The sequence below is a fragment of the Oncorhynchus nerka genome, linkage group LG11, assembly GCF_034236695.1.
Source record: "Oncorhynchus nerka isolate Pitt River linkage group LG11, Oner_Uvic_2.0, whole genome shotgun sequence".
NCBI classification, from domain to species: domain Eukaryota; kingdom Metazoa; phylum Chordata; class Actinopteri; order Salmoniformes; family Salmonidae; genus Oncorhynchus; species Oncorhynchus nerka.
In genome coordinates this window covers 6,084,025-6,111,286 of record NC_088406.1, presented here as the reverse complement: position 1 = coordinate 6,111,286, position 27,262 = coordinate 6,084,025, and the positions used below count along the sequence as shown (strand labels likewise).

General features: G+C 44.3%; 1 protein-coding gene across 1 annotated transcript in view; it reads right to left on the bottom strand.

Moving 5' to 3' along the window:
- cog6 (component of oligomeric golgi complex 6) overlaps positions 1-27,262 on the bottom strand; it is a 127,639-nt gene that overhangs the window by 1,470 nt on the left and 98,907 nt on the right. Inside the window, exons 13-17 of the mRNA XM_065024170.1 lie at positions 25,923-26,054; positions 22,965-23,132; positions 14,133-14,240; positions 13,093-13,146; positions 12,406-12,485 (exon numbers count right to left, since the gene is read on the bottom strand). Of these exons, the coding sequence (XP_064880242.1) occupies positions 12,406-12,485; positions 13,093-13,146; positions 14,133-14,240; positions 22,965-23,132; positions 25,923-26,054 (542 nt within the window). The remainder of the gene's footprint in view (positions 1-12,405; positions 12,486-13,092; positions 13,147-14,132; positions 14,241-22,964; positions 23,133-25,922; positions 26,055-27,262) is intronic.

Below are 27,262 nucleotides of genomic sequence, written 5' to 3'. Positions count from 1 at the left end.
TACTGACTGAGGGGGGGACATAGATTAGTTACTGAGGAGGGGGACATAGATTAGTTACTGAGGAGGGGGACATAGATTAGTTACTGAGGGGGGACATAGATTAGTTACTGAGGGGGGCATAGATTAGTTACTGAGGGGGGGCATAGATTAGTTACTGAGGGGGGGACATAGATTAGTTACTGAGGAGGGGGGGACATAGATTAGTTACTGAGGAGGGGGACATAGATTAGTTACTGAGGAGGGGGAATAGATTAGTTACTGAGGAGGGGGACATAGATTAGTTATTGAGGAGGGGGGCATAGATTAGTTACTGAGGAGGGGGGGACATAGATTAGTTATTGAGGGGAACATAGATTAGTTACTGAGGGGGGGGGGACATAGATTAGTTACTGAGGAGGGGGGACATAGATTAGTTACTGAGGGGGGGGGGACATAGATTAGTTACTGAGGGGGACATAGATTAGTTACTGAGGGGGACATAAATTAGTTACTGAGGGGACATAGATTAGTTACTGAGGAGGGGGACATAGGTTAGTTTGAGGGGGACATAGATTAGTTACTGAGGGGGGGACATAGATTAGTTACTGAGGGGGGACATAGATTAGTTACTGAGGAGGGGGGGACATAGATTAGTTACTGAGGGGGGGGACATAGATTAGTTACTGAGGGGGGACATAGATTAGTTACTGAGGGGGGGACATAGATTAGTTACTGAGGGGGGACATAGATTAGTTACTGAGGAGGGGGACATAGATTAGTTACTGAGGGGGACATAGATTAGTTACTGAGGGGGGGACATAGATTAGTTACTGAGGGGGGGGTAGATTAGTTACTGAGGAGGGGGACATAGATTAGTTACTGAGGAGGGGGACATAGATTAGTTACTGAGGGGGGACATAGATTAGTTACTGAGGAGGGGGGGACATAGATTAGTTACTGAGGGGGACATAGATTAGTTACTGAGGGGGGGACATAGATTAGTTACTGAGGGGGGGGACATAGATTAGTTACTGAGGGGGGGACATAGATTAGTTACTGAGGGGGGGACATAGATTAGTTACTGAGGAGGGGGACATAGATTAGTTACTGAGGAGGGGGACATAGATTAGTTACTGAGGAGGGGGACATAGATTAGTTACTGAGGAGGGGGGACATAGATTAGTTACTGAGGGGGACATAGATTAGTTACTGAGGGGGACATAAATTAGTTACTGAGGGGGACATAGATTAGTTACTGAGGAGGGGGGGGGACATAGGTTAGTTACTGAGGGGGACATAGATTAGTTACTGAGGGGGGGACATAGATTAGTTACTGAGGGGGGACATAGATTAGTTACTGAGGGGGGGACATAGATTAGTTACTGAGGGGGGGGACATAGATTAGTTACTGAGGGGGGGACATAGATTAGTTACTGAGGGGGGGGACATAGATTAGTTACTGAGGGGGGGACATAGATTAGTTACTGAGGGGGACATAGATTAGTTACTGAGGGGGACATAGATTAGTTACTGAGGGGGGAACATAGATTAGTTACTGAGGGGGGGGTAGATTAGTTACTGAGGGGGGACATAGATTAGTTACTGAGGAGGGGGACATAGATTAGTTACTGAGGGGGGACATAGATTAGTTACTGAGGGGGGACATAGATTAGTTACTGAGGGGGGGACATAGATTAGTTACTGAGGGGGGGGACATAGATTAGTTACTGAGGGGGGACATAGATTAGTTACTGAGGGGGGGGGACATAGATTAGTTACTGAGGGGGGGGGACATAGATTAGTTACTGAGGAGGGGGACATAGATTAGATACTGAGGAGGGGGACATAGATTAGTTACTGAGGAGGGGGACATAGATTAGTTACTGAGGGGGGACATAGATTAGTTACTGAGGGGGGACATAGATTAGTTACTGAGGGGGACATAGATTAGTTACTGAGGGGGACATAGATTAGTTACTGAGGGGGGACATAGATTAGTTACTGAGGGGGACATAGATTAGTTACTGAGGGGGGACATAGATTAGTTACTGAGGGGGACATAGATTAGTTACTGAGGGGGACATAGATTAGTTACTGAGGGGGGGACATAGATTAGTTACTGAGGGGGACATAGATTAGTTACTGAGGGGGACATAGATTAGTTACTGAGGGGGGACATAGATTAGTTACTGAGGGGGACATAGATTAGTTACTGAGGGGAGTTAGATTAGTTACTGAGGGGGATTTGATTAGTTACTGAGGGGGATTCGATTAGTTACTGAGGGGGAGATTAGTTACTGAGGGGGACATAGATTAGTTACTGAGGGGGGAGAGAGAGAGAGACAGAGAGAGAGAGAGAGAGAGAGAGAGAGACAGAGAGAGAGAGAGAGAGACAGAGAGAGACAGAGAGAGAGAGAGAGAGAGAGAGAGAGAGAGAGAGACAGAGAGAGACAGAGAGAGAGAGAGAGAGACAGAGAGAGACAGAGAGAGAGAGAGAGAGAGAGAGAGAGAGAGAGAGAGAGAGAGAGAGAGAGAGAGAGACAGAGAGAGAGACAGAGAGAGAGAGAGAGAGAGAGAGAGAGAGAGAGAGACAGAGAGAGAGAGAGAGAGACAGAGAGAGAGAGAGAGAGAGAGAGACAGAGAGAGAGAGAGAGAGAGAGAGAAGAGAGAGACAGAGAGAGAGACAGAGAGAGAGAGAGAGAGACAGAGAGAGAGACAGAGAGAGAGAGAGAGAAGAGAGAGAGGAGAGAGAGACAGAAAGAGAGAGAGGAGAGAGAGACAGACAGAGACAGAGAGAGAGAGACAGAGAGAGACAGAGAGAGACAGAGAGAGAGACAGAGAGAGAGACAGAGAGAGAGAGAAACCACTTCTAAAGTACACCAATAAGAAGAAGAGACTTGCTTGGGCCAAGAAACACGAGAAACGGACATTAAACCTGTGGAAATCTGTACTCAATCTGTCTGATAAGTCCAAATATGAGATTTTCGGTTCCAACAGTCATGTCTTTGTGAGACACAGAGTAGGTAAGCAGATTATCTCCAGATGAAGCATGGAGGAGGAAGTGTGATGGTGTAGGGGTGCCTTGCTGGTGACACAGTCAGTGATTTATTTAGAATTCAAGGCAGACTTAACCAGCATGGCTACCACAGCATTCTGCAGCGATACACCATCCCATCTGGTTTGGGCTTAGTGGGACTATCATTTGTTTTTCAACAGGAAAATGACCCAACACACCTCCAGGCTGTGTAAGGGCTATTTGACCAAGAAGGAGAGTGATGGAGTGCTGCATCAGATGACCTGGCCTCCAGAGTCACCCGACCTCAACCCAATTGAGATGGTTTAGGATGAGTTGGACCGCAGAGTGAAGGAAAAGCAGCCAACAAGTGCTCAGCATATGTGGGGACTCCTTCAAGACTGTTGGAAAAGCATTCCAGGTGAAGCTGCTTGAGAGAATTCCAAGAGTGTGCAAAGCTAAGGCACACTTTATTGCTTACAACATGATTACATATGTGTTATTTAACTGTTTTGAAGTCTTCACTATTATTCTACGACTAACCGTTGAATGAGTAGGTGTCCAAACGTTTGACTGGTACTGTATATACACAGTTCACTCAGAAAGTATTCAGACCCCTTGACTTTTTCACATTTTGTTACATTACAGCCTTATTCTAAAATGGATTACAATGTTTTTCATCAATCTTCACACAATACCCCATAATGACATCACAATACCCCATAATGACATCACAATACCCCATAATGACATCACAATACCCCATAATGACAAAGTAAAAACAGGTTTTAAGACATTTTTGCATAAAAATGAAATATCACATCAGACCCTTAACTCAGTACTTTATTGAAGCACCTTTGGCAGCGATTACAGCTTCGAGTCTTCTTGGGTATGACGCTACAAGCTTGGCACACCTGTATTTGGGGAGTTTCTCCCATTCTTCTCTGCAGATCCTCTCAAGCTCTGTCAGGTTGGATGGGGAGTGTCACTGCATAGCTATTTTCAAGTCTCTCCAGAGATGTTCGATCGGGTTCAAATCCGGGCTCTGGCTGGGCCACTCAAAGACATTCAGAGACTTGTCCCGAAGCCACTCCTGCGTTGTCTGGGTTGTGTGCTTAGGGTCGTTGTCCTTGTTGGAAGGTGAACCTTCGCCCCTGTCTGAGGTCCTGAACGTTCTGGAGCAGGTTTTCATCAAGGATCTCTGTACTTTTCTCTGTTCATCTTTCCCTCGATCCTGACTAGTCTCCCAGTCCCTGCTGCTGAAAAACATCCCCACAGCATGACGCTGCCACCACCATGCTTCACCGTAGGGATGTGCCATGTTTCCTCCAGATGTGACGCTTGGCATTCAGGCCAAAGACTTCAATCTTGGTTTCCTCAGACCACTGAATCTTGTTTCTCATGGTCAGAGACCTTTAAGTGCCTTTCGGCAAACTCCAAGAGGGCATGTGCCTCTTTACTGAGTAGTGGCTTCCATCTGGCCACTCTATCTTGAAGGCCTGATTGGTGGAGAGATGGAGAGATGGTGGAGAGATGGTTTGTCCTTCTGGAAGGTTCTCCCATCACCACAGAGGAACTCTGGAGCTCTGTCGTAGTGACCATGGAGTTCAAAGTTCCCTCGATTGCTCAGTTTTGACGGATGGCCAGCTCTAGGTGTAAACTTCTTCCATTTCAGAATGATCGAGGCCACTGTGTTCTTGGGGACCTTCAATGCTGTATAAAGCTCTACGGACAATTCCTTCGACCTCATGGTTTGGTTTTTGCCCTGACATGCACTGTCAACTGTGTGATATTATATAGACAGGTGTGTGCCTTTTCAAATGATGTCTAATGAATTGAATTTACCACAGGTGGACTGCAATCAAGTTGTAGAAACATCTCAAGGATGATCAATTAGCCTTTAGAACAAGGCTGTAAAGTAACAAAATGTGGAAACAGTCAAGGGGTCTGAATACTTTTCGAATGAACTGGAAATACATATATATATGAGAGACAGAGAGAGAGAGACAGAGAGAGAGAGAGAGAGAGAGAGAGAGAGAGAGAGAGAGAGAGACAGAGAGAGACAGAGGAGAGACAGAGAGAGACAGAGAGAGAGAGAGAGAGAGAGAGAGAGAGAGAGAGACAGAGAGAGAGAGACAGGAGAGAGAGAGACAGAGAGAGAGAGAGAGAGAGAGAGAGAGAGAGAGAGAGAGAGAGAGAGAGACAGAGAGAGAGACAGGAGAGAGAGAGAGAGAGAGAGAGAGAGAGAGAGACAGAGAGAGAGAGAGAGAGAGAGACAGAGAGAGAGAGAGAGAGAGAGAGAGAGAGAGAGAGAGAGAGAGAGAGAGAGAGAGAGAGAGAGAGACAGAGAGAGAGAGAGAGAGAGAGAGAGACAGAGAGAGAGAGAGAGAGAGAGAGAGAGAGAGAGAGAGAGAGAGAGAGAGAGAGAGAGAGAGACAGGGAGAGAGACAGAGAGAGAGAGAGATAGACAGGGAGAGAGAGAGAGAGAGAGAGAGAGAGAGAGGAGAGAGAGAGGGAGAGAGAGACAGAGGAGAGAAGAGGAGAGGAGAGAGAGAGAGACAGAGAGACGAGAGACGAGAGAGAGAGAGACATAGAGAGAAAGAGAGACAGGAGAGAGAGACAGAGAGAGAGACAGAGAGAGAGAGAGAGAGAGAGACAGAGAGAGATAGAGAGACAGGAGAGAGAGACAGAGAGAGAGAGAGATTGGCTTCAGAAGGCTGACAAACAGAACTGGATGAGGGACTCCAGGAACTGAAATATCCATTCAGACTGAAACCCTCCAAGATAATTTTATATTATAATACAACGAATTCCTCAATTATATTTAATTTGGCCATCAGTGCCCTTCAAAATAATAAGAATGATGTGCATGACGTATCTACCCCTTTGATTCACCTCTCAGCTCAGCCTCTACAACCATTCAAAACTGTGTGTGTGTGTGTGTATATATATGTGTGTGTGTGTGTATGTGTGTGTACACACGTTGTACCAGAATTCCTCACAAGAATAGTAAACTAACTAATAGTAAACCGTGCTTTTACACCTGCATTGTTTGCTGTTTGGGGTTTTAGGCTGGGTTTCTGTACAGCACTTTGAGATATCAGCTGATGTACGAAGGGCTATATAAATAAATTTGATTTGATTTGATTTGATTTAAACTAAGATGAGGACATTTTGCCCGGTCCTTACTTGTAAAAATGTTATTTTAGGCTTAGAGGTTGGGTTTAGGGTTAGGAGATAGGTTTAAGGTTTAGGGTTAGGGTAAGGTTTAGGGGTTAGGGTAAGGTTTAGGGGTTAAGGGTTAGGAGATAGGGTTAGGGTAAGGTTTAGGGGTTAGGGTAAGGTTTAGGGGTTAAGGGTTAGGAGATAGGTTTAAGGTTTAGGGGTAAGGGTTAGGAGTTAGGGTAAGGTTTAGGGGTAAGGGTTAGGAGTTAGGGTAAGGTTTAGGGTTAAGGGTTAGGGTAAGGTTTAGGGGTTAGGGTAAGGTTTAGGGGTTAGGGTAAGGTTTAGGGGTAAGGGTAAGGTTTAGGGGTAAGGGTTAGGGGTTAGGGTAAGGTTTAGGGTAAGGTTTAGGGGTAAGGGTTAGGAGTTAGGGTTAGGGTAAGGTTTAGGGGTTAGGGTAAGGTTTAGGGGTAAGGGTTAGGAGTTAGGGTTAGGGTAAGGTTTAGGGGTTAGGGTAAGGTTTAGGGGTTAGGGTAAGGTTTAGGGGTAAGGGTTAGGAGTTAGGGTAAGGTTTAGGGGTTAGGGTAAGGTTTAGGGGTTAGGGTAAGGTTTAGGGGTTAGGGTAAGGGTTAGGGGTTAGGTTTAGGGGTTAGGGTAAGGTTTAGGGGTTAGGGTAATGTTTAGGGGTTAGGGTAAGGTTTAGGGGTAAGGGTTTGAGTAAGATTTAAGGGTAAGGGTTAGGAGTTAGGTTTAGGGGTTAGGGTAAGGTTTAGAGGTAAGGGTTCAGTGTTAAGGTAAGGGTTAGGGTAAGGTTTAGAGGTAAGGGTTCGGTGTTAGGGTAAGGTTTAGAGGTAAGGGTTCGGTGTTAGGGTAAGGTTTATAGGTAGGGGTTAGGGTAAGGTTTAGAGGTAAGGGTTCAGTGTTAGGGTAAGGTTTAGAGGTAGGGGTTAGGGTAAGGTTTAGAGGTAAGGGTTTAGGGGTTAGGGTAAGGTTTAGAGGTAAGGGTTAGGTAAGGTTTAGGGTAAGGTTTAGGGGTAGGGGTTAGGTAAGGTTTAGGGGTAAGGGTTTAGGGGTTAGGGTTCGAGAAAAAAGGATTTTGAATGGGAATCAATTGTTGTTCCCCAAAAAGTCCTCACAAGTACAGTTCATTCGTAAAGTATTCAGACCCCTTGACTTTATCATTTTGTTACGTTACAGTCTTATTCTAAAATGCATTAAATGAAAAAATAATAAAATCTACACATAATACCCAAAATGACAAAGAGAAAACAGTTTAAAATAAATAATAAATACAATTTTAAAAAGAAATACCTTATTTACATAAGTATTCAGACCCTTTGTTATGAGACTCGAAATTGATCTCAGGTGCATCCTGTTTCCATTGATGATCCTTGAGATGTTTCTACTACTTGATTGGAGTCCACCTGTGGTAAATTCAATTGATTTGATATGATTTGGAAAGGCACACACCTGTCTATATAATGTCCCACAGTTGACAGTTTATGTCAGTGCAAAAACTAAGCCATGAAGTCAAAGGAATTGTCCCCAGAGCTCCGAGACAGGATTGTATTGAGGCACAGATCTGGGGAAGGGTACCAAAACATTTCTGCAGCATTAAAGGTCCCCAAGAACACAGTGGCCTCAATCATTCTTAAATGGAAGAAGTTTGGAACCACTAAGACTCTTCCTAGAGCTGGCCGCCCGGTCAAACTGAGCAATCGGGGGAGAAGGGCCTTGGTCAGGGAGGTGACCAAGAAATCCATGGTCACTATGATAGAGCTCCAGAGTTCCTCTGTGGAGATGGGAGAACCTTCCAGAAGGACAACCATCTCTGCACTCCACCAATCAGGCCTTTATGGTAGAGTGGCCAGACGGAAGCCACTCCTCAGTAATAGGCACGTGACAGCCCCCTTGGAGTTTGCCAAAAGGCACCCAAAGGACTCTGACCATGAGAAACAAGATTTACTGGTCTGATGTAACCAAAATGTAACTATTTAGACTGAATGCAAAGCGTCACGTCTGGAGGAAACCTGGCACCTGTTTTTGCTTTGTCGTCATGGGGCATTGGGCATTGTGATGTCATTATGGGGTATTGTGATGTCATTATGGGGTATTGTGATGTCATTATGATGAGGGACATTTAATAAATTTAGAATAAGGCTGTAACGTAATAAAATGTGGGAAAATTCAAGGGGTCTGAATACTTTCTGAATGCAATGTATAGCAAGACGTGTGTGTGTGTGTGTGTGTAAAACCATTCAACAATGGTCCTGTAAATGTAACTACCCCCTCAGTGTTTCATGTTGTCTTCTCAAGTGTCACGCTCGGGGAGAACATCACGTGTTGTTAGGATGGCAGTAAGTTGTTTGTGTGGGTAAGGAGAGGGGGTTGGGGTAGGGGTCGGAGAGAGAGGGGGTTGGGGTGGGGGTCGGAGTGAGAGGGGTTGGGGTGGGGGTCGGAGTGAGAGGGGGTTGGGGTGGGGGTCGGAGAGAGAGGGGTTGGGGTGGGGGTCGGAGTGAGAGGGGGTTGGGGTGGGGGTCGGAGAGAGAGGGGGTTGGGGTGGGGGTCGGAGAGAGAGGGGTTGGGGGTCGGAGAGAGAGGGGTTGGGGGGAGAGAGAGGGGTTGGGGTGGGGGTCGGAAAGAGAGGGGGTTGGGGTGGGGGTCGGAAAGAGAGGGGGTTGGGGTGGGGGTCGGAGAGAGAGGGGTCGGAGAGAGAGGGGTTGGGCTGGGGGTCGGAGAGAGAGGGGGTTGGGCTGGGGGTCGGAGAGAGGGGGGTCGGAGAGAGGGGGTTGGGTGGGGGTCAGAGAGAGAGGGGTTGGGTGGGGGTCAGAGAGAGAGGGGGTTGGGTGGGGGTCAGAGAGAGAGGGGGTAAGAGAGAGAGGGGGTCAGAGAAAGGGTAAAACATAGAGAGATGGAGGGGAAAAGCAGGTAGCGAGAGAGGGGGTCAGAGAGAGAGGGGGTCAGAGAGAGAGGGGGTCAGAGAAAGGGTAAAACATAGAGAGATGGAGGGAAAAAGCAGGTAGCGAGAGGGGGAGGGGGGGGTTAGGATACAAATAAAGAGAGAGAAAGAAATGGACCAGAAGGTAATTATTGGTGTGTGTGTGTGTGTGTGTTTCCATGAATAGAGAACATTATAAACCTGGGTGAGGTACACGAGTGCTGCTGCTCCTCAAGCTGCCTGCATTTCCCAGTAATGTGACTCACAGCACACACACACACACACACACACACACACACACACAACACACACAAACACACAAACACACACAAACACACAAACACACACCCAAAGCAGCCTCACACTCCAATAGCAGACCCACATATACAACTAAAAGCATTAGCTCCTTACACAAGAACAACAACACAAACACGTGTAGGCCTCTCCTCTCTTAATGCTAGCAGGACTGGCCTCTCCTCTCTTAATGCTAGCAGGACTGGCTTCTCCTCTCTTAATGCTAGCAGGACTGGCCTCTCCTCTCTTAATGCTAGCAGTACTGGCCTCTCCACTCTTAATGCTAGCAGGACTGGCCTCTCCTCTCTTAATGCTAGCTGTACTGGCCTCTCCACCCTTAATGCTAGCAGTACTGGCCTCTCCTCTCTTAATGCTAGCAGTACTGGCCTCTCCTCTCTTAATGCTAGCTGTACTGGCCTCTCCTCTCTTAATGCTAGCTGTACTGGCCTCTCCACTCTTAATGCTAGCAGTACTGGCCTCTCCTCTCTTAATGCTAGCTGTACTGGCCTATTCTCTCTTAATGCTAGCAGTACTGGCCTCTCCACTCTTAATGCTAGCAGTACTGGACTATCCTCTCTTAATGCTAGCAGTACTGGCCTCTCCACTCTTAATGCTAGCAGGACTGGCCTCTCCTCTCTTAATGCTAGCAGTACTGGCCTCTCCTCTCTTAATGCTAGCTGTACTGGCCTCTCCACTCTTAATGCTAGCAGTACTGGCCTCTCCTCTCTTAATGCTAGCAATACTGGCCTCTCCTCTCTTAATGCTAGCAGGACTGGCCTCTCCTCTCTTAACGCTAGCAGTACTGGCCTCTCCTCTCTTAATGCTAGCTGTACTGGCCTCTCCTCCCTTAATGCTAGCTGTACTGGCCTCTCCAGGCTTAACACTAGCTGTACTGGCCTCTCCAGGCTTAACGCTAGCTGTACTGGCCTCTCCAGGCTTAACGCTAGCTGTACTGGCCTCTCCTCTCTTAATGCTAGCAGTACTGGCCTCTCCACTCTTAATGCTAGCTGTACTGGACTCCCCACTCTTAATGCTAGCAGTACTGGCCTCTCCTCTCTTAATGCTAGCAGTACTGGCCTCTCCTCTCTTAACGCTAGCAGTACTGGCCTCTCCACTCTTAATGCTAGCAGTACTGGCCTCTCCTCTCTTAATGCTAGCAGTACTGGCCTCTCCTCTCTTAATGCTAGCTGTACTGGCCTCTCCTCTCTTAACGCTAGCAGGACTGGCGTCTCCTCTCTTAACGCTAGGTGTACTGGCCTCTCCTCTCTTAATGCTAGCTGTACTGGCCTCTCCTCTCTTAATGCTAGCAGGACTGGCGTCTCCTCTCTTAACGCTAGCTGTACTGGCCTCTCCTCTCTTAATGCTAGCTGTACTGGCCTCTCCTCTCTTAATGCTAGCTGTACTGGCCTCTCCTCTCTTAATGCTAGCAGTACTGGCCTCTCCTCTCTTAACGCTAGCTGTACTGGCCTCTCCTCTCTTAATGCTAGCTGTGCTGGCCTCTCCTCTCTTAACGCTAGCAGTGCTGGCCTCTCCTCTCTTAATGCTAGCAGGACTGGCCTCTCCACTCTTAATGCTAGCAGGACTGGCCTCTCCTCTCTTAACGCTAGCAGAACTGGCCTCTCCACTCAACGCTAGCAGTACTGGCCTCTAGCAGGACTTGGCTCCTTTCCTATGTTAGTGGTACTGAACATCATGGAGAGCCTTGCAGTAGATAGAACTAAAACAAAGGGATAGTCATAGCAAGTTTAGACATTCTGGCCTCCAGCCTTGGAAACCAAAGATCAACACTGATTCAAATAAGAGGGCCCACATACAGTTGAAGTCGGAAGTTTACATACACTTAGGTTGGAGTCATTAAAACTCGTTCTTCAACCACTCCATAAATTCCATGTTAACAAACTATAGTTTTGGCAAGTCGGTTAGGACATCTACTTTGTTCATGACACAAGTCATTTTTACAACAATTGTTTACAGACAGATTATTTCACTTATAATTCACTGTATCACAATTCCAGTGGGTCAGAAGTTTACATACACTAAGTTCACTGTGCCTTTAAACAGCTTGGAAAATTCCAGAAAATGATGTCATAGCTTTAGAAGCTTCTGATAGGCTAATTAACATAATTTGAGTCAATAGGAGGTGTACCTGTGGATGTATTTCAAGTCCTACCTTCAAACTCAGTGTCTATTTGCTTGACATCATAGGAAAATCAAAAGAAATCAGCCAAAACCTCAGAAAAGTCTGGTTCATCCTTGGGAGCAATTTCCAAACACCTGAAGGTGCCACTTTAATCTGGACAAACAATAGTACGCAAGTATAAACACCATGGGACCACGCAGCCGTCATACTGCTCAGGAAGGAGACGCATTCTGTCTCCTGGAGATGAACGCACTTTAGTGCGAAAAGTGCAAATCAATCCCAGAACAACAGCAAAGGACCTTGTGAAGGTGCTTACAGGAAACAGGTACAGAAGTATCTTTATCCACAGTAAATCCTATATTGACATAACCTGAAAGGCCACTCAGCAAGGAAGAAGCCACTGCTCCAAAACCGCCATGAAAAAGCCAGACTACGGTTTGCAACTGCACATGGGGACAAAGATTGTACTTTTTGAAGAAATGTCCTCTGGTCTGATGAAACAAAAATATAAATGTTTGGCCATAATGACCATGGTTATGTTTTGGAGGAAAAAGGGGGAGGCTTGCAAGTCGAAGAACACCATCCCAACCGTGAAGCACGGTGGTGGCAGCATCATGTTGTTGGGGTGCTTTGCTGCAGGAGGGACTGGTGCACTTATTATTCTGACATTTCACATTCTTAAAATAAAGTGGTGATCGTAACTGACCTAAAACAGGGAATTTATACTAGGATTAAAATGTCAGGAATTGTGAAAAAACTGAGTTTAAAAGTATTTGCCTAAGGTGTATGTCAACTTCCGACGTCCACTGTACACCTTAATGTTTTTCATGACCTCATCCTTAATTTGATCTGGTCTTATCTTATGGAAGAAGGACTCACTTGATGGCAGCACTGAGGAGGAAGTTGAGTTGAGACATCACCATGGTATCAGGAGAAGACAGGTAACGATCAAACTGGGTCTGAGGAGGAGAAAGAGGGAGAGAGAAAATAATGCCAATGTTTAGTCATAACTGTCAAACTCAAGACTGAATCTTTAACTTTCACCTTACCCAATATTAACACCTGATAGAGAGAAAAACAGAACCAGTTTGACTCCTACTCTCCCTCTCCCTAATCCCACCTCCTTCTCCCTCTCCTCCTCCCTCTCCCTAATCCCACCTCCTCCTCCCTCTCCCTAATCCCACCTCCTCCTCCTCCCTCTCCCTAATCCCACCTCCTTCTCCCTCTCCTCCTCCTCCTCCTCCTCCCTCTCCCTAATCCCACCTCCTCCTCCCTCTCCTCCTCCTCCTCCCTCTCCCTAATCCCACCTCCTCCTTCTCCCTCTCCCTAATCCCACCTCCTCCCTCTCCCTAATCCCACCTCCTTCTCCCTCTCCTCCTCCCTCTCCCTAATCCCACCTCCTCCTCCCTCTCCCTCATCCCACCTCCTCCTCCTCCCTCTCCCTAATCCCACCTCCTCCTCCTCCCTCTCCCTAATCCCACCTCCTCCTCCTCCCTCTCCCTAATCCCACCTCCTCCTCCTCCCTCTCCATGTGAATATAGTAGTGTTTAGGTGTAGCTAACTCACCATGGATGCTTTCAGAGAGGAGCTGTCCATACTGGGGAGGTTAGACAGAGGCCCCTGAAACACAGCAAAACACAAGAAATACACACAGCTAATGTGAGAGCAGCAACACAACGGGGGAGGGGGTGAACCTAACAAGAGATGGTGAAATGAAGGTCTCGCTCTGTGCTTCCAAGTAAAAATAAAATAGAAATGAAAATAATAGCCTTCTTTCCTCATTGCATATTTGTGTCAAAACTTTTGGCCACGACTGTATATTACTGCTGCTATATTACTGTTATATATTACTGTTATATAATACTGTTATATATTACTGCTGCTATATTACTGTTATATATTACTGTTATATAATACTGTTATATATTACTGCTGCTATATTACTGTTATATAATACTGTTATATAATACTGTTATATAATACTGCTGCTATATTACTGTTATATATTACTGTTATATATTACTGTTATATATTACTGCTGCTATATTACTGTTATATATTACTGTTATATAATACTGTTATATATTACTGCTTATATTACTGTTATATATTACTGTTATATATTACTGCTGCTATATTACTGTTATATATTACTGCTGCTATAATACTGTTATATATTACTGTTATATAATACTGTTATATATTACTGCTGCTATATTACTGTTATATATTACTGTTATATAATACTGTTATATATTACTGCTGCTATTTTACTGTTATATATTACTGTTATATATTACTGTTATATATTACTGCTGCTATATTACTGTTATATATTACTGCTGCTATATTACTGCTATATAACTGCTGCTATATTACTGTTATATAATACTGTTGCTATATTACTGGTATGTATTACTGCTGCTATATTACTGTTATATATTACTGTTATATATTACTGCTATATATTGCTGCTATATTACTGCTATATAACTGCTGCTATATTACTGGTATGTAATTACTGCTGCTATATTACTGGTATGTATTACTGTGTGTGTGGTATGTGGTGTAGATTGTGGTGTGGCGTGTAAAGGAGTGAGTCTAACCTGTTCTGGGCTGTGCTGCTGTACACAGCTGTAGATGTAACTCAGTCCAGCACGGGTCAGAACGAACGAAGCCTGTTCGTTGATCAGCGTGTCCAGGTGAGCTTCAATCTGGAGAGGAGAAAACAGAAGAGAAGAGGAGGAGAGGATGGGAGAGGAAGAGAGGAGTAGCGGATGGTAGGATGGGAGAGGAGGATGGGAGAGCAGAGGAGGATGGGTGATAAGGAGAGGAGAGGATGAGAGGACAGTAGGATGGGAGAGAGGAGGAGGATGGGAGATAAGGAGAGGAGAGAAGGATGAGAGGACAGTAGGATGGGAGAGGAGAGGAGGATGGGAGATAACGAGAGGAGAGGATGAGAGGACAGTAGGATGGGAGAGGAGAGGAGGATGGGAGATAAGGAGAGGAGAGGATGAGACGACAGTAGGATGGGAGAGGAGAGGAGGATGGGAGATAAGGAGAGGAGAGGATGAGAGGACAGTAGGATGGGAGAGGAGAGGAGGATGGGAGATAAGGAGAGGAGAGAAGGATGAGAGGACAGTAGGATGGGAGAGGAGGATGGGAGATAAGGAGAGGAGAGGACAGTAGGATGGGAGAGGAGGATGGGAGAGGAGAGGATGATGGGAGATAAGGAGAGGAGAGGACAGTAGGATGGGAGAGGAGGATGGGAGATATGGAGAGGAGAAAAGGATGAGAGGACAGTAGGATGGGAGAGGAGGATGGGAGATAAGGAGATGAGAGGACAGTAGGATGGGAGAGGAGAGGATGATGGGAGATAAGGAGAGGAGAGGACAGTAGGATGGGAGAGGAAAGGATGAGAGGACAGAAGTAGGGAAACAGAGCGTCAGACAGGCTGGCTACTAACACAATACATACGGTTTCTAGTACAATGTCTATCTCAGTCACTATTGTAGATGAATGGCACTCGTGGTTAATTGAACAGCATTATAAAGTCCTTATAACGAGGGATAGAGTGGGACTCTGGGTGCTCCAACATCAACAACAGACACACATCATCTGAAACACAGTATAATATTCTCTACATTATACCTCTGGAAGACTGTGTGCATCCCAAATGGCACCCTATTCCCTATGTAGTGCACTACTTTAGACCAGAGCCCTATTCCCTTTATAATGCACTACTTTAGACCAGAGCCCTATTCCCTATGTAGTGCACTACTTTAGACCAGAGCCCTATTCCCTATGTAGTGAACTATTTTAGACCAGAGCCCTATTCCCTATATATAGTTCACTACTTTAGACCAGGGCCCTATTCCCTATGTAGTGCACTACTTTAGACCAGAGCCCTATTCCCTATATAGTGCACTACTTTAGACCAGAGCCCTATGTAGTGCACTACTTTAGACCAGGGGGCATATGCACACAGCATAAAAGTATTTATTAACTGGGTGGTTCGAGCCCTGAATGCTGATTGGCTGAAAGCCGTGGTATATCAGACTGTATACCACAGATTTGACAAAACATGTATTTTTACTGCTCTAATTACATTGGTAACCAGTTTATAACAGCAATAAGGAATCTCAGGGGGGGTTGTGGTATATGGCCAATATACCACGGCTAAGGGCTGTGTCCAGGCTGTACTCCACGTTGCGTCGTGTGTAAGAACAGCCCTTAGCCGTGGTATATTGGTCATATATCACACCTCCTCAGGCCTTAATGTTTAATTATACTCCTGACACACATCCAACTCTCACTACAGCATGATTGTCCTTTGTCTGACAGAGACAATATGAAATCCTATCTACTCCAATACGAAGTATGGAACACGACACAATAGAGAACGCTTCAAATGGGCTCGAATTCACAGCTATCATGACAATGGACTGACCTGGGCTGTGGTCTGACCTGGGCGGTGGTCTGACCTGGGCGGTGGTCTGACCTGGGCGGTGGTCTGACCTGGGCTGTGGTCTGACCTGGGCTGTGGTCTGACCTGGGCTGTGGTCTGACCAGGGCTGTGGTCTGACCTGGGCTGTGGTCTGACCTGGGCTGTGGTCTGACCTGGGCTGTAGTGTGACCTGGGCTGTAGTCTGACCTGGGCTGTGGTCTGACCTGGGCGGTGGTCTGACCTGGGCGGTGGTCTGACCTGGGCGGTGGTCTGACCTGGGCTGTGGTCTGACCTGGGCGGTGGTCTGACCTGGGCTGTGGTCTGACCTGGGCTGTAGTGTGAACTGGGCTGTAGTCTGACCTGGGCTGTAGTCTGACCTGGGCGGTGGTCTGACCTGGGCTGTGGTCTGACCTGGGCTGTGGTCTGACCTGGGCTGTGGTCTGACCTGGGCTGTGGTCTATGTCAAACAGTATCATGTCTAGAGTCACCATGTGCACCACCGTACATAGATTTACAACAACGACTTGAATTAGTGGTGCTTAGGTAATGTATTTAATGTTACTATGGCTACTGTTCTGGAACAGAATACATCATGTATTTAATGTTACTATGGCTACTGTTCTGGAACAGAATACATCATGTATTTAATGTTACTATGGCTACTGTTGTTAGAACAGAATACATCATGTATTTAATGTTACTATGGCTACTGTTCTGGAACAGAATACATCATGTATTTAATGTTACTATGGCTACTGTTCTAGAACAGAATACATCAAGTATTTAATGTTACTATGGCTACTGTTCTGGAAGAGAATACATCATGTATTGAATGTTACTATGGCTACTGTTCTAGAACAGAATACATCAAGTATTTAATGTTACTATGGCTACTGTTCTGGAACAGAATACATCATGTATTTAATGTTACTATGGCTACTGTTGTTAGAACAGAATACATCATGTATTTAATGTTACTATGGCTACTGTTCTGGAACAGAATACATCATGTATTTAATGTTACTATGGCTACTGTTCTGGAACAGAATACATCATGTATTTAATGTTACTATGGCTACTGTTCTGGAACAGAATACATCATGTATTTAATGTTACTATGGCTACTGTTGTTAGAACAGAATACATCATGTATTTAATGTTACTATGGCTACTGTTGTTAGAACAGAATACATCATGTATTTAATGTTACTATGGCTACTGTTCTGGAACAGAATACATCATGTATTTAATGTTACTATGGCTACTGTTCTGGAACAGAATACATCATATATTTAATGTTACTATGGCTACTGTTGTTAGAACAGAATACATCATGTATTTAATGTTACTATGGCTACTGTTGTTGGAACAGAATACATCATGTATTTAATGTTACTATGGCTACTGTTGTTAGAACAGAATACATTGTGTATTTAATGTTACTATGGCTACTGTTGTTAGAACAGAATACATCATGTATTTAATGTTACTATGGCTACTGTTGTTAGAACAGAATACATCATGTATTTAATGTTACTATGGCTACTGTTGTTAGAACAGAATACATTGTGTATTTAATGTTACTATGGCTACTGTTGTTAGAACAGAATACATCATGTATTTAATGTTACTATGGCTACTGTTGTTAGAACAGAATACATTGTGTATTTAATGTTACTATGGCTACTGTTGTTAGAACAGAATACATCATGTATTTAATGTTACTATGGCTACTGTTGTTAGAACAGAATACATTGTGTATTTAATGTTACTATGGCTACTGTTGTTAGAACAGAATACATCATGTATTTAATGTTACTATGGCTACTGTTCTAGAACAGAATACATCATGTATTTAATGTTACTATGGCTACTGTTCTAGAACAGAATACATCATGTATTTAATGTTACTATGGCTACTGTTCTAGAACAGAATACATCATGTATTTAATGTTACTATGGCTACTGTTGTTAGAACAGAATACATCATGTATTTAATGTTACTATGGCTACTGTTCTGGAACAGAATACATCATGTATTTAATGTTACTATGGCTACTGTTGTTAGAACAGAATACATCATGTATTTAATGTTACTATGGCTACTGTTCTGGGACAGAATACATCATGTATTTAATGTTACTATGGCTACTGTTGTTAGAACAGAATACATCATGTATTTAATGTTACTATGGCTACTGTTGTTAGAACAGAATACATCATGTATTTAATGTTACTATGGCTACTGTTCTGGGACAGAATACATCATGTATTTAATGTTACTATGGCTACTGTTCTAGAACAGAATACATCATGTATTTAATGTTACTATGGCTACTGTTGTTAGAACAGAATACATCATGTATTTAATGTTACTATGGCTACTGTTGTTAGAACAGAATACATCATGTATTTAATGTTACTATGGCTACTGTTCTGGAACAGAATACATCATGTATTTAATGTTACTATGGCTACTGTTCTGGAACAGAATACATCATGTATTTAATGTTACTATGGCTACTGTTCTAGAACAGAATACATCATGTATTTAATGTTACTATGGCTACTGTTCTGGAACAGAATACATCATGTATTTAATGTTACTATGGCTACTGTTGTTAGAACAGAATACATCATGTATTTAATGTTACTATGGCTACTGTTGTTAGAACAGAATACATCATGTATTTAATGTTACTATGGCTACTGTTCTGGAACAGAATACATCATGTATTTAATGTTACTATGACTACTGTTCTGGAACAGAATACATCATGTATTTAATGTTACTATGGCTACTGTTGTTGGAACAGAATACATCATGTATTTAATGTTACTATGGCTACTGTTCTGGAACAGAATACATTGTGTATTTAATGTTACTATGGCTACTGTTCTGGGAACAGAATACATCATGTATTTAATGTTACTATGGCTACTGTTCTGGAACAGAATACATCATGTATTTAATGTTACTATGGCTACTGTTCTAGAACAGAATACATCATGTATTTAATGTTACTATGGCTACTGTTCTGGAACAGAATACATCATGTATTTAATGTTACTATGTCTACTGTTCTGGAACAGAATACATCATGTATTTAATGTTACTATGGCTACTGTTCTAGAACAGAATACATCATGTATTTAATGTTACTATGGCTACTGTTGTTAGAACAGAATACATCATGTATTTAATGTTACTATGGCTACTGTTCTGGAACAGAATACATCATGTATTTAATGTTACTATGGCTACTGTTCTAGAACAGAATACATCATGTATTTAATGTTACTATGGCTACTGTTCTGGAACAGAATACATCATGTATTTAATGTTACTATGGCTACTGTTCTGGGAACAGAATACATCATGTATTTAATGTTACTATGGCTACTGTTGTTAGAACAGAATACATCATGTATTTAATGTTACTATGGCTACTGTTCTGGAACAGAATACATCATGTATTTAATGTTACTATGGCTACTGTTGTTAGAACAGAATACATAATGTATTTAATGTTACTATGGCTACTGTTCTGGAACAGAATACATCATGTATTTAATGTTACTATGGCTACTGTTCTGGAACAGAATACATCATGTATTTAATGTTACTATGGCTACTGTTCTTAGAACAGAATACATCATGTATTTAATGTTACTATGGCTACTGTTGTTAGAACAGAATACATCATGTATTTAATGTTACTATGGCTACTGTTCTGGAACAGAATACATCAAGCATTTAATGTTACTATGGCTACTGTTCTGGAACAGAATACATGATATATTTAATGTTACTATGGCTACTGTTGTTAGAACAGAATACATCATGTATTTAATGTTACTATGGCTACTGTTGTTAGAACAGAATACATCATGTATTTAATGTTACTATGGTTACTGTTCTGGAACAGAATACATCAAGCATTTAATGTTACTATGGCTACTGTTCTGGAACAGAATACATCATATATTTAATGTTACTATGGCTACTGTTGTTAGAACAGAATACATCATGTATTTAATGTTACTATGGCTACTGTTGTTAGAACAGAATACATCATGTATTTAATGTTACTATGGCTACTGTTCTGGAACAGAATACATCAAGCATTTAATGTTACTATGGCTACTGTTCTGGAACAGAATACATCATATATTTAATGTTACTATGGCTACTGTTGTTAGAACAGAATACATCATGTATTTAATGTTACTATGGCTACTGTTCTGGAACAGAATACATCATGTATTTAATGTTACTATGGCTACTGTTGTTAGAACAGAATACATCATGTATTTAATGTTACTATGGCTACTGTTGTTGGAACAGAATACATCATGTATTTAATGTTACTATGGCTACTGTTCTGGAACAGAATACATCATGTATTTAATGTTACTATGGCTACTGTTGTTAGAACAGAATACATCATGTATTTAATGTTACTATGGCTACTGTTGTTAGAACAGAATACATCATGTATTTAATGTTACTATGGCTACTGTTCTAGAACAGAATACATCATGTATTTAATGTTACTATGGCTACTGTTGTTAGAACAGAATACATCATGTATTTAATGTTACTATGGCTACTGTTGTTAGAACAGAATACATCATGTATTTAATGTTACTATGGCTACTGTTCTGGAACAGAATACATCATGTATTTAATGTTACTATGGCTACTGTTCTAGAACAGAATACATCATGTATTTAATGTTACTATGGCTACTGTTCTAGAACAGAATACATAATGTATTTAATGTTACTATGGCTACTGTTGTTAGAACAGAATACATCATGTATTTAATGTTACTATGGCTACTGTTCTGGAACAGAATACATCATGTATTTAATGTTACTATGGCTACTGTTGTTGGAACAGAATACATCATGTATTTAATGTTACTATGGCTACTGTTGTTAGAACAGAATACATCATGTATTTAATGTTACTATGGCTACTGTTGTTAGAACAGAATACATCATGTATTTAATGTTACTATGGCTACTGTTCTGGAACAGAATACATCATGTATTTAATGTTACTATGGCTACTGTTGTTAGAACAGAATACATCATGTATTTAATGTTACTATGGCTACTGTTCTAGAACAGAATACATCAAGTATTTAATGTTACTATGGCTACTGTTCTAGAACAGAATACATCATGTATTTAATGTTACTATGGCTACTGTTCTAGAACAGAATACATCAAGTATTTAATGTTACTATGGCTACTGTTCTGGAACAGAATACATCATGTATTTAATGTTACTATGGCTACTGTTGTTAGAACAGAATACATCATGTATTTAATGTTACTATGGCTACTGTTCTGGAACAGAATACATCATGTATTTAATGTTACTATGGCTACTGTTCTGGAACAGAATACATCATGTATTTAATGTTACTATGGCTACTGTTCTGGAACAGAATACATCATGTATTTAATGTTACTATGGCTACTGTTGTTAGAACAGAATACATCATGTATTTAATGTTACTATGGCTACTGTTGTTAGAACAGAATACATCATGTATTTAATGTTACTATGGCTACTGTTCTGGAACAGAATACATCATGTATTTAATGTTACTATGGCTACTGTTCTAGAACAGAATACATCATGTATTTAATGTTACTATGGCTACTGTTGTTAGAACAGAATACATCATGTATTTAATGTTACTATGGCTACTGTTGTTAGAACAGAATACATCATGTATTTAATGTTACTATGGCTACTGTTCTAGAACAGAATACATCATGTATTTAATGTTACTATGGCTACTGTTCTGGAACAGAATACATCATGTATTTAATGTTACTATGGCTACTGTTCTAGAACAGAATACATCATGTATTTAATGTTACTATGGCTACTGTTGTTGGAACAGAATACATCATGTATTTAATGTTACTATGGCTACTGTTGTTAGAACAGAATACATCATGTATTTAATGTTACTATGGCTACTGTTGTTAGAACAGAATACATCATGTATTTAATGTTACTATGGCTACTGTTCTGGAACAGAATACATCATGTATTTAATGTTACTATGGCTACTGTTCTAGAACAGAATACATAATGTATTTAATGTTACTATGGCTACTGTTGTTAGAACAGAATACATCATGTATTTAATGTTACTATGGCTACTGTTGTTAGAACAGAATACATCATGTATTTAATGTTACTATGGCTACTGTTCTGGAACAGAATACATCATGTATTTAATGTTACTATGGCTACTGTTCTAGAACAGAATACATCATGTATTTAATGTTACTATGGCTACTGTTGTTGGAACAGAATACATCATGTATTTAATGTTACTATGGCTACTGTTGTTAGAACAGAATACATCATGTATTTAATGTTACTATGGCTACTGTTGTTAGAACAGAATACATCATGTATTTAATGTTACTATGGCTACTGTTCTGGAACAGAATACATCATGTATTTAATGTTACTATGGCTACTGTTGTTAGAACAGAATACATCATGTATTTAATGTTACTATGGCTACTGTTCTAGAACAGAATACATCATGTATTTAATGTTACTATGGCTACTGTTCTAGAACAGAATACATCATGTATTTAATGTTACTATGGCTACTGTTGTTAGAACAGAATACATCATGTATTTAATGTTACTATGGCTACTGTTGTTGGAACAGAACACGTAAAGACAGTTCAATCACTGGCTGGAGTAGTATTGACTAAATTAGGCCTAAACATCAAATAGAATATATTCTGTAACGTCTATAATGTGACATCCACATGTTTCAGGCACGTCAAGGGACAGACAACTTTTCTACCACACTGATGGCCAGTTTCCCGGAGACAGATTGAGTTGTAGTCCTGAACTCTCCTTAGTCCAGCACGAGGCCTCATCTGTCTTTTGGAAACTGGCAATCAGGGCTCCAACAAAGGGTTGCCAGTTCAGTACCTGGAACTCCAGCATCTCCAGCCTCTTGTCTGTGAACTCAAACAGAGCCAGGGTGGTCTTCATCACATACAGAGAGTTCACCATGTACGTTGCCATGTCTGTGGTGCCCAGGTTACTGGCTGACACTGTACACAGCTGGAGCAGGGGGTCCAGGATACAAGACAACACCTAACAGAGAGACAGAGAGACAGACAGACAGGTTACTGGCTGACACTGTACACAGCTGGAGCAGGGGGTCCAGGATACAAGACAACACCTAACAGAGAGACAGAGAGACAGGTTACTGGCTGACACTGTACACAGCTGGAGCAGGGGGTCCAGGATACAAGACAACATCTAACAGAGAGACAGAGAGACAGGTTACTGGCTGACACTGTACACAGCTGGAGCAGGGGGTCCAGGATACAAGACAACACCTAACAGAGAGACAGGTTACTGGCTGACACTGTACACAGCTGGAGCAGGGGGTCCAGGATACAAGACAACACCTAACAGAGAGACAGAGAGACAGGTTACTGGCTGACACTGTACACAGCTGGAGCAGGGGGTCCAGGATACAAGACAACACCTAACAGAGAGACAGAGAGACAGGTTACTGGCTGACACTGTACACAGCTGGAGCAGGGGGTCCAGGATACAAGACAACACCTAACAGAGAGACAGAGAGACAGGTTACTGGCTGACACTGTACACAGCTGGAGCAGGGGGTCCAGGATACAAGACAACACCTAACAGAGAGACAGAGAGACAGAGAGACAGGTTACTGGCTGACACTGTACACAGCTGGAGCAGGGGGTCCAGGATACAAGACAACACCTAACAGACAGACAGACAGACAGGTTACTGGCTGACACTGTACACAGCTGGAGCAGGGGGTCCAGGATACAAGACAACACCTAACAGAGAGACAGGTTACTGGCTGACACTGTACACAGCTGGAGCAGGGGGTCCAGGATACAAGACAACACCTAACAGAGAGACAGGTTACTGGCTGACACTGTACACAGCTGGAGCAGGGGGTCCAGGATACAAGACAACACCTAACAGAGAGACAGAGAGACAGGTTACTGGCTGACACTGTACACAGCTGGAGCAGGGGGTCCAGGATACAAGACAACACCTAACAGAGAGAGACAGGTTACTGGCTGACACTGTACACAGCTGGAGCAGGGGGTCCAGGATACAAGACAACACCTAACAGAGAGACAGAGAGACAGAGAGACAGGTTACTGGCTGACACTGTACACAGCTGGAGCAGGGGGTCCAGGATACAAGACAACACCTAACAGACAGACAGACAGACAGGTTACTGGCTGACACTGTACACAGCTGGAGCAGGGGGTCCAGGATACAAGACAACACCTAACAGACAGACAGACAGACAGGTTACTGGCTGACACTGTACACAGCTGGAGCAGGGGGTCCAGGATACAAGACAACACCTAACAGACAGACAGACAGACAGGTTACTGGCTGACACTGTACACAGCTGGAGCAGGGGGTCCAGGATACAAGACAACACCTAACAGACAGACAGACAGACAGGTTACTGGCTGACACTGTACACAGCTGGAGCAGGGGGTCCAGGATACAAGACAATACCTAACAGAGAGACAGACAGACAGATTACTGGCTGACACTGTACACAGCTGGAGCAGGGGGTCCAGGATACAAGACAACACCTAACAGAGAGACAGAGAGACAGGTTACTGGCTGACACTGTACACAGCTGGAGCAGGGGGTCCAGGATACAAGACAACACCTAACAGAGAGACAGACAGACAGGTTACTGGCTGACACTGTACACAGCTGGAGCAGGGGGTCCAGGATACAAGACAACACCTAACAGAGAGACAGAGAGACAGAGAGACAGGTTACTGGCTGACACTGTACACAGCTGGAGCAGGGGGTCCAGGATACAAGACAACACCTAACAGACAGACAGACAGGTTACTGGCTGACACTGTACACAGCTGGAGCAGGGGGTCCAGGATACAAGACAACACCTAACAGAGAGACAGAGAGACAGGTTACTGGCTGACACTGTACACAGCTGGAGCAGGGGGTCCAGGATACAAGACAACACCTAACAGAGAGACAGAGAGACAGACAGACAGGTTACTGGCTGACACTGTACACAGCTGGAGCAGGGGGTCCAGGATACAAGACAACACCTAACAGAGAGACAGACAGACAGGTTACTGGCTGACACTGTACACAGCTGGAGCAGGGGGTCCAGGATACAAGACAACACCTAACAGAGAGACAGAGAGACAGACAGACAGGTTACTGGCTGACACTGTACACAGCTGGAGCAGGGGGTCCAGGATACAAGACAACACCTAACAGAGAGACAGAGAGACAGGTTACTGGCTGACACTGTACACAGCTGGAGCAGGGGGTCCAGGATACAAGACAACACCTAACAGACAGACAGACAGGTTACTTGCTGACACTGTACACAGCTGGAGCAGGGGGTCCAGGATACAAGACAACACCTAACAGAGAGACAGAGAGACAGGTTAATGGCTGACACTGTACACAGCTGGAGCAGGGGGTCCAGGATACAAGACAACACCTAACAGAGAGACAGAGAGACAGGTTAATGGCTGACACTGTACACAGCTGGAGCAGGGGGTCCAGGATACAAGACAACACCTAACAGACAGACAAAGAGAGAGAGAAAGCTGAGGGCAGAGGACATTACCAGAGGGTAGAGGACATTAACCTGAGGGCAGAGGACATTAACCTGAGGGCAGAGGACATTAACCTGAGGGCAGAGGACATTAACCTGAGGGCAGAGGACATTAACCTGAGGGCAGAGGACATTAACCTGAGGGCAGAGGACATTAACCTGAGGGCAGAGGACATTAACCTGAGGGCAGAGGACATTAACCTGAGGGTAGAGGACATTACCCTGAGGGTAGAGGACATTAACCTGAGGGCAGAGGACATTACCTGAGCGAAGTCAGCCTGGCGAGCGTCCAGAGGAACTACAGAGGAGTCATGAGAGGCCAACACCTCCCTCAGGAGAGCCAGGGTCTGGGTCAGAGAGGAGGTGGGGCCCAGGTCTGGAGGGGGGAGCTCCACCTGGAGGGAGGAGGAGGAGGTGATTAGAGGGAGGGGGAGGAGGAGAGGGAGGAGGAGGGGGTTAGAGGGAGGGGTAGGAGGAGGAGAGGTAGGAGGAAAGGGAGGAGGTGGTTAGAGGGAGGGGTTAGAGGGAGCAGGAGGAGGTAGGGGTTAGAGGGAGCAGGAGGAGGAGGGAGGGGTTAGAGGGAGGGGTAGGGGGAGGGAGGGGTTAGAGGGAGGAGGAGGAGGAGGAGGGGTTAGAGGGGAGGAGGGAGGAGGGTTAGGGAGAGGGAGGGGTAGGGGAGGGGAGGGGTTAGGGGGAGGAGGAGGAGGAGGAGGAGGGGTTAGAGGGAGGAGGAGGGGGAGGGGTTAGAGGGAGGGGTAGGAGGAGGGAGGGGTTAGAGGGAGGGGTAGGAGGAGGGAGGGGTTAGAGGGAGGAGGAGGAGGAGGGAGGGGTTAGAGGGAGGGGTAGGAGGAGGGAGGGGTTAGATGGAGGGGTAGGAGGAAGGAGGGGTTAGAGGGAGGAGGAGGGAGGGAGGGGTTAGAGGGAGGGGTAGGAGGAGGGAGGGGTTAGAGGGAGGAGGAGGAGGAGGAGGAGGAGGAGGGAGGGGTTAGAGGGAGGGGTAGGAGGAGGGAGAGGTTAGAGGGAGGAGGGAGGAGGAGGGAGGGGTTGGAGGAGGGAGGGGTTAGAGGGAGGAGGGAGGGTTAGAGGGAGGAGGAGGAGGAGGGAGGGGTTAGAGGGAGGGGTTAGGAGGGAGGAGGAGGGAGGAGGGAGGGGTTAGAGGGAGGAGGAGGGAGGGGTTAGAGGGAGGGGTAGGAGGAGGGAGGAGATAGAGGGAGGGGTTAGAGGGAGGAGATAGAGGGAGGGGTTAGAGGGGGAGGAGGAGGAGGGAGGGGTTAGAGGGAGGAGGAGGAGGGAGGGGTTAGAGGGAGGAGGAGGAGGAGGGAGGGGTTAGAGGGAGGAGGAGGAGGAGGAGGGGTTAGAGGGAGGAGGAGGAGGGAGGGGTTAGAGGGAGGAGGAGGAGGGAGGGGTTAGAGGGAGGGGTAGAGGGGAGGAGGAGGGAGGGGTTAGAGGGAGGGGTTAGAGGGAGGAGGAGGAGGAGGAGGGAGGGGTTAGAGAAACAATTCAACCACTTACGCTACAGTTCCTCCTTCATAGCTACCATGGCCATGCTCCTCTCCTCCTCCCTCCCTCCTCCTCCTCCTCCCTCCATCTCTCCCCCTCTCCT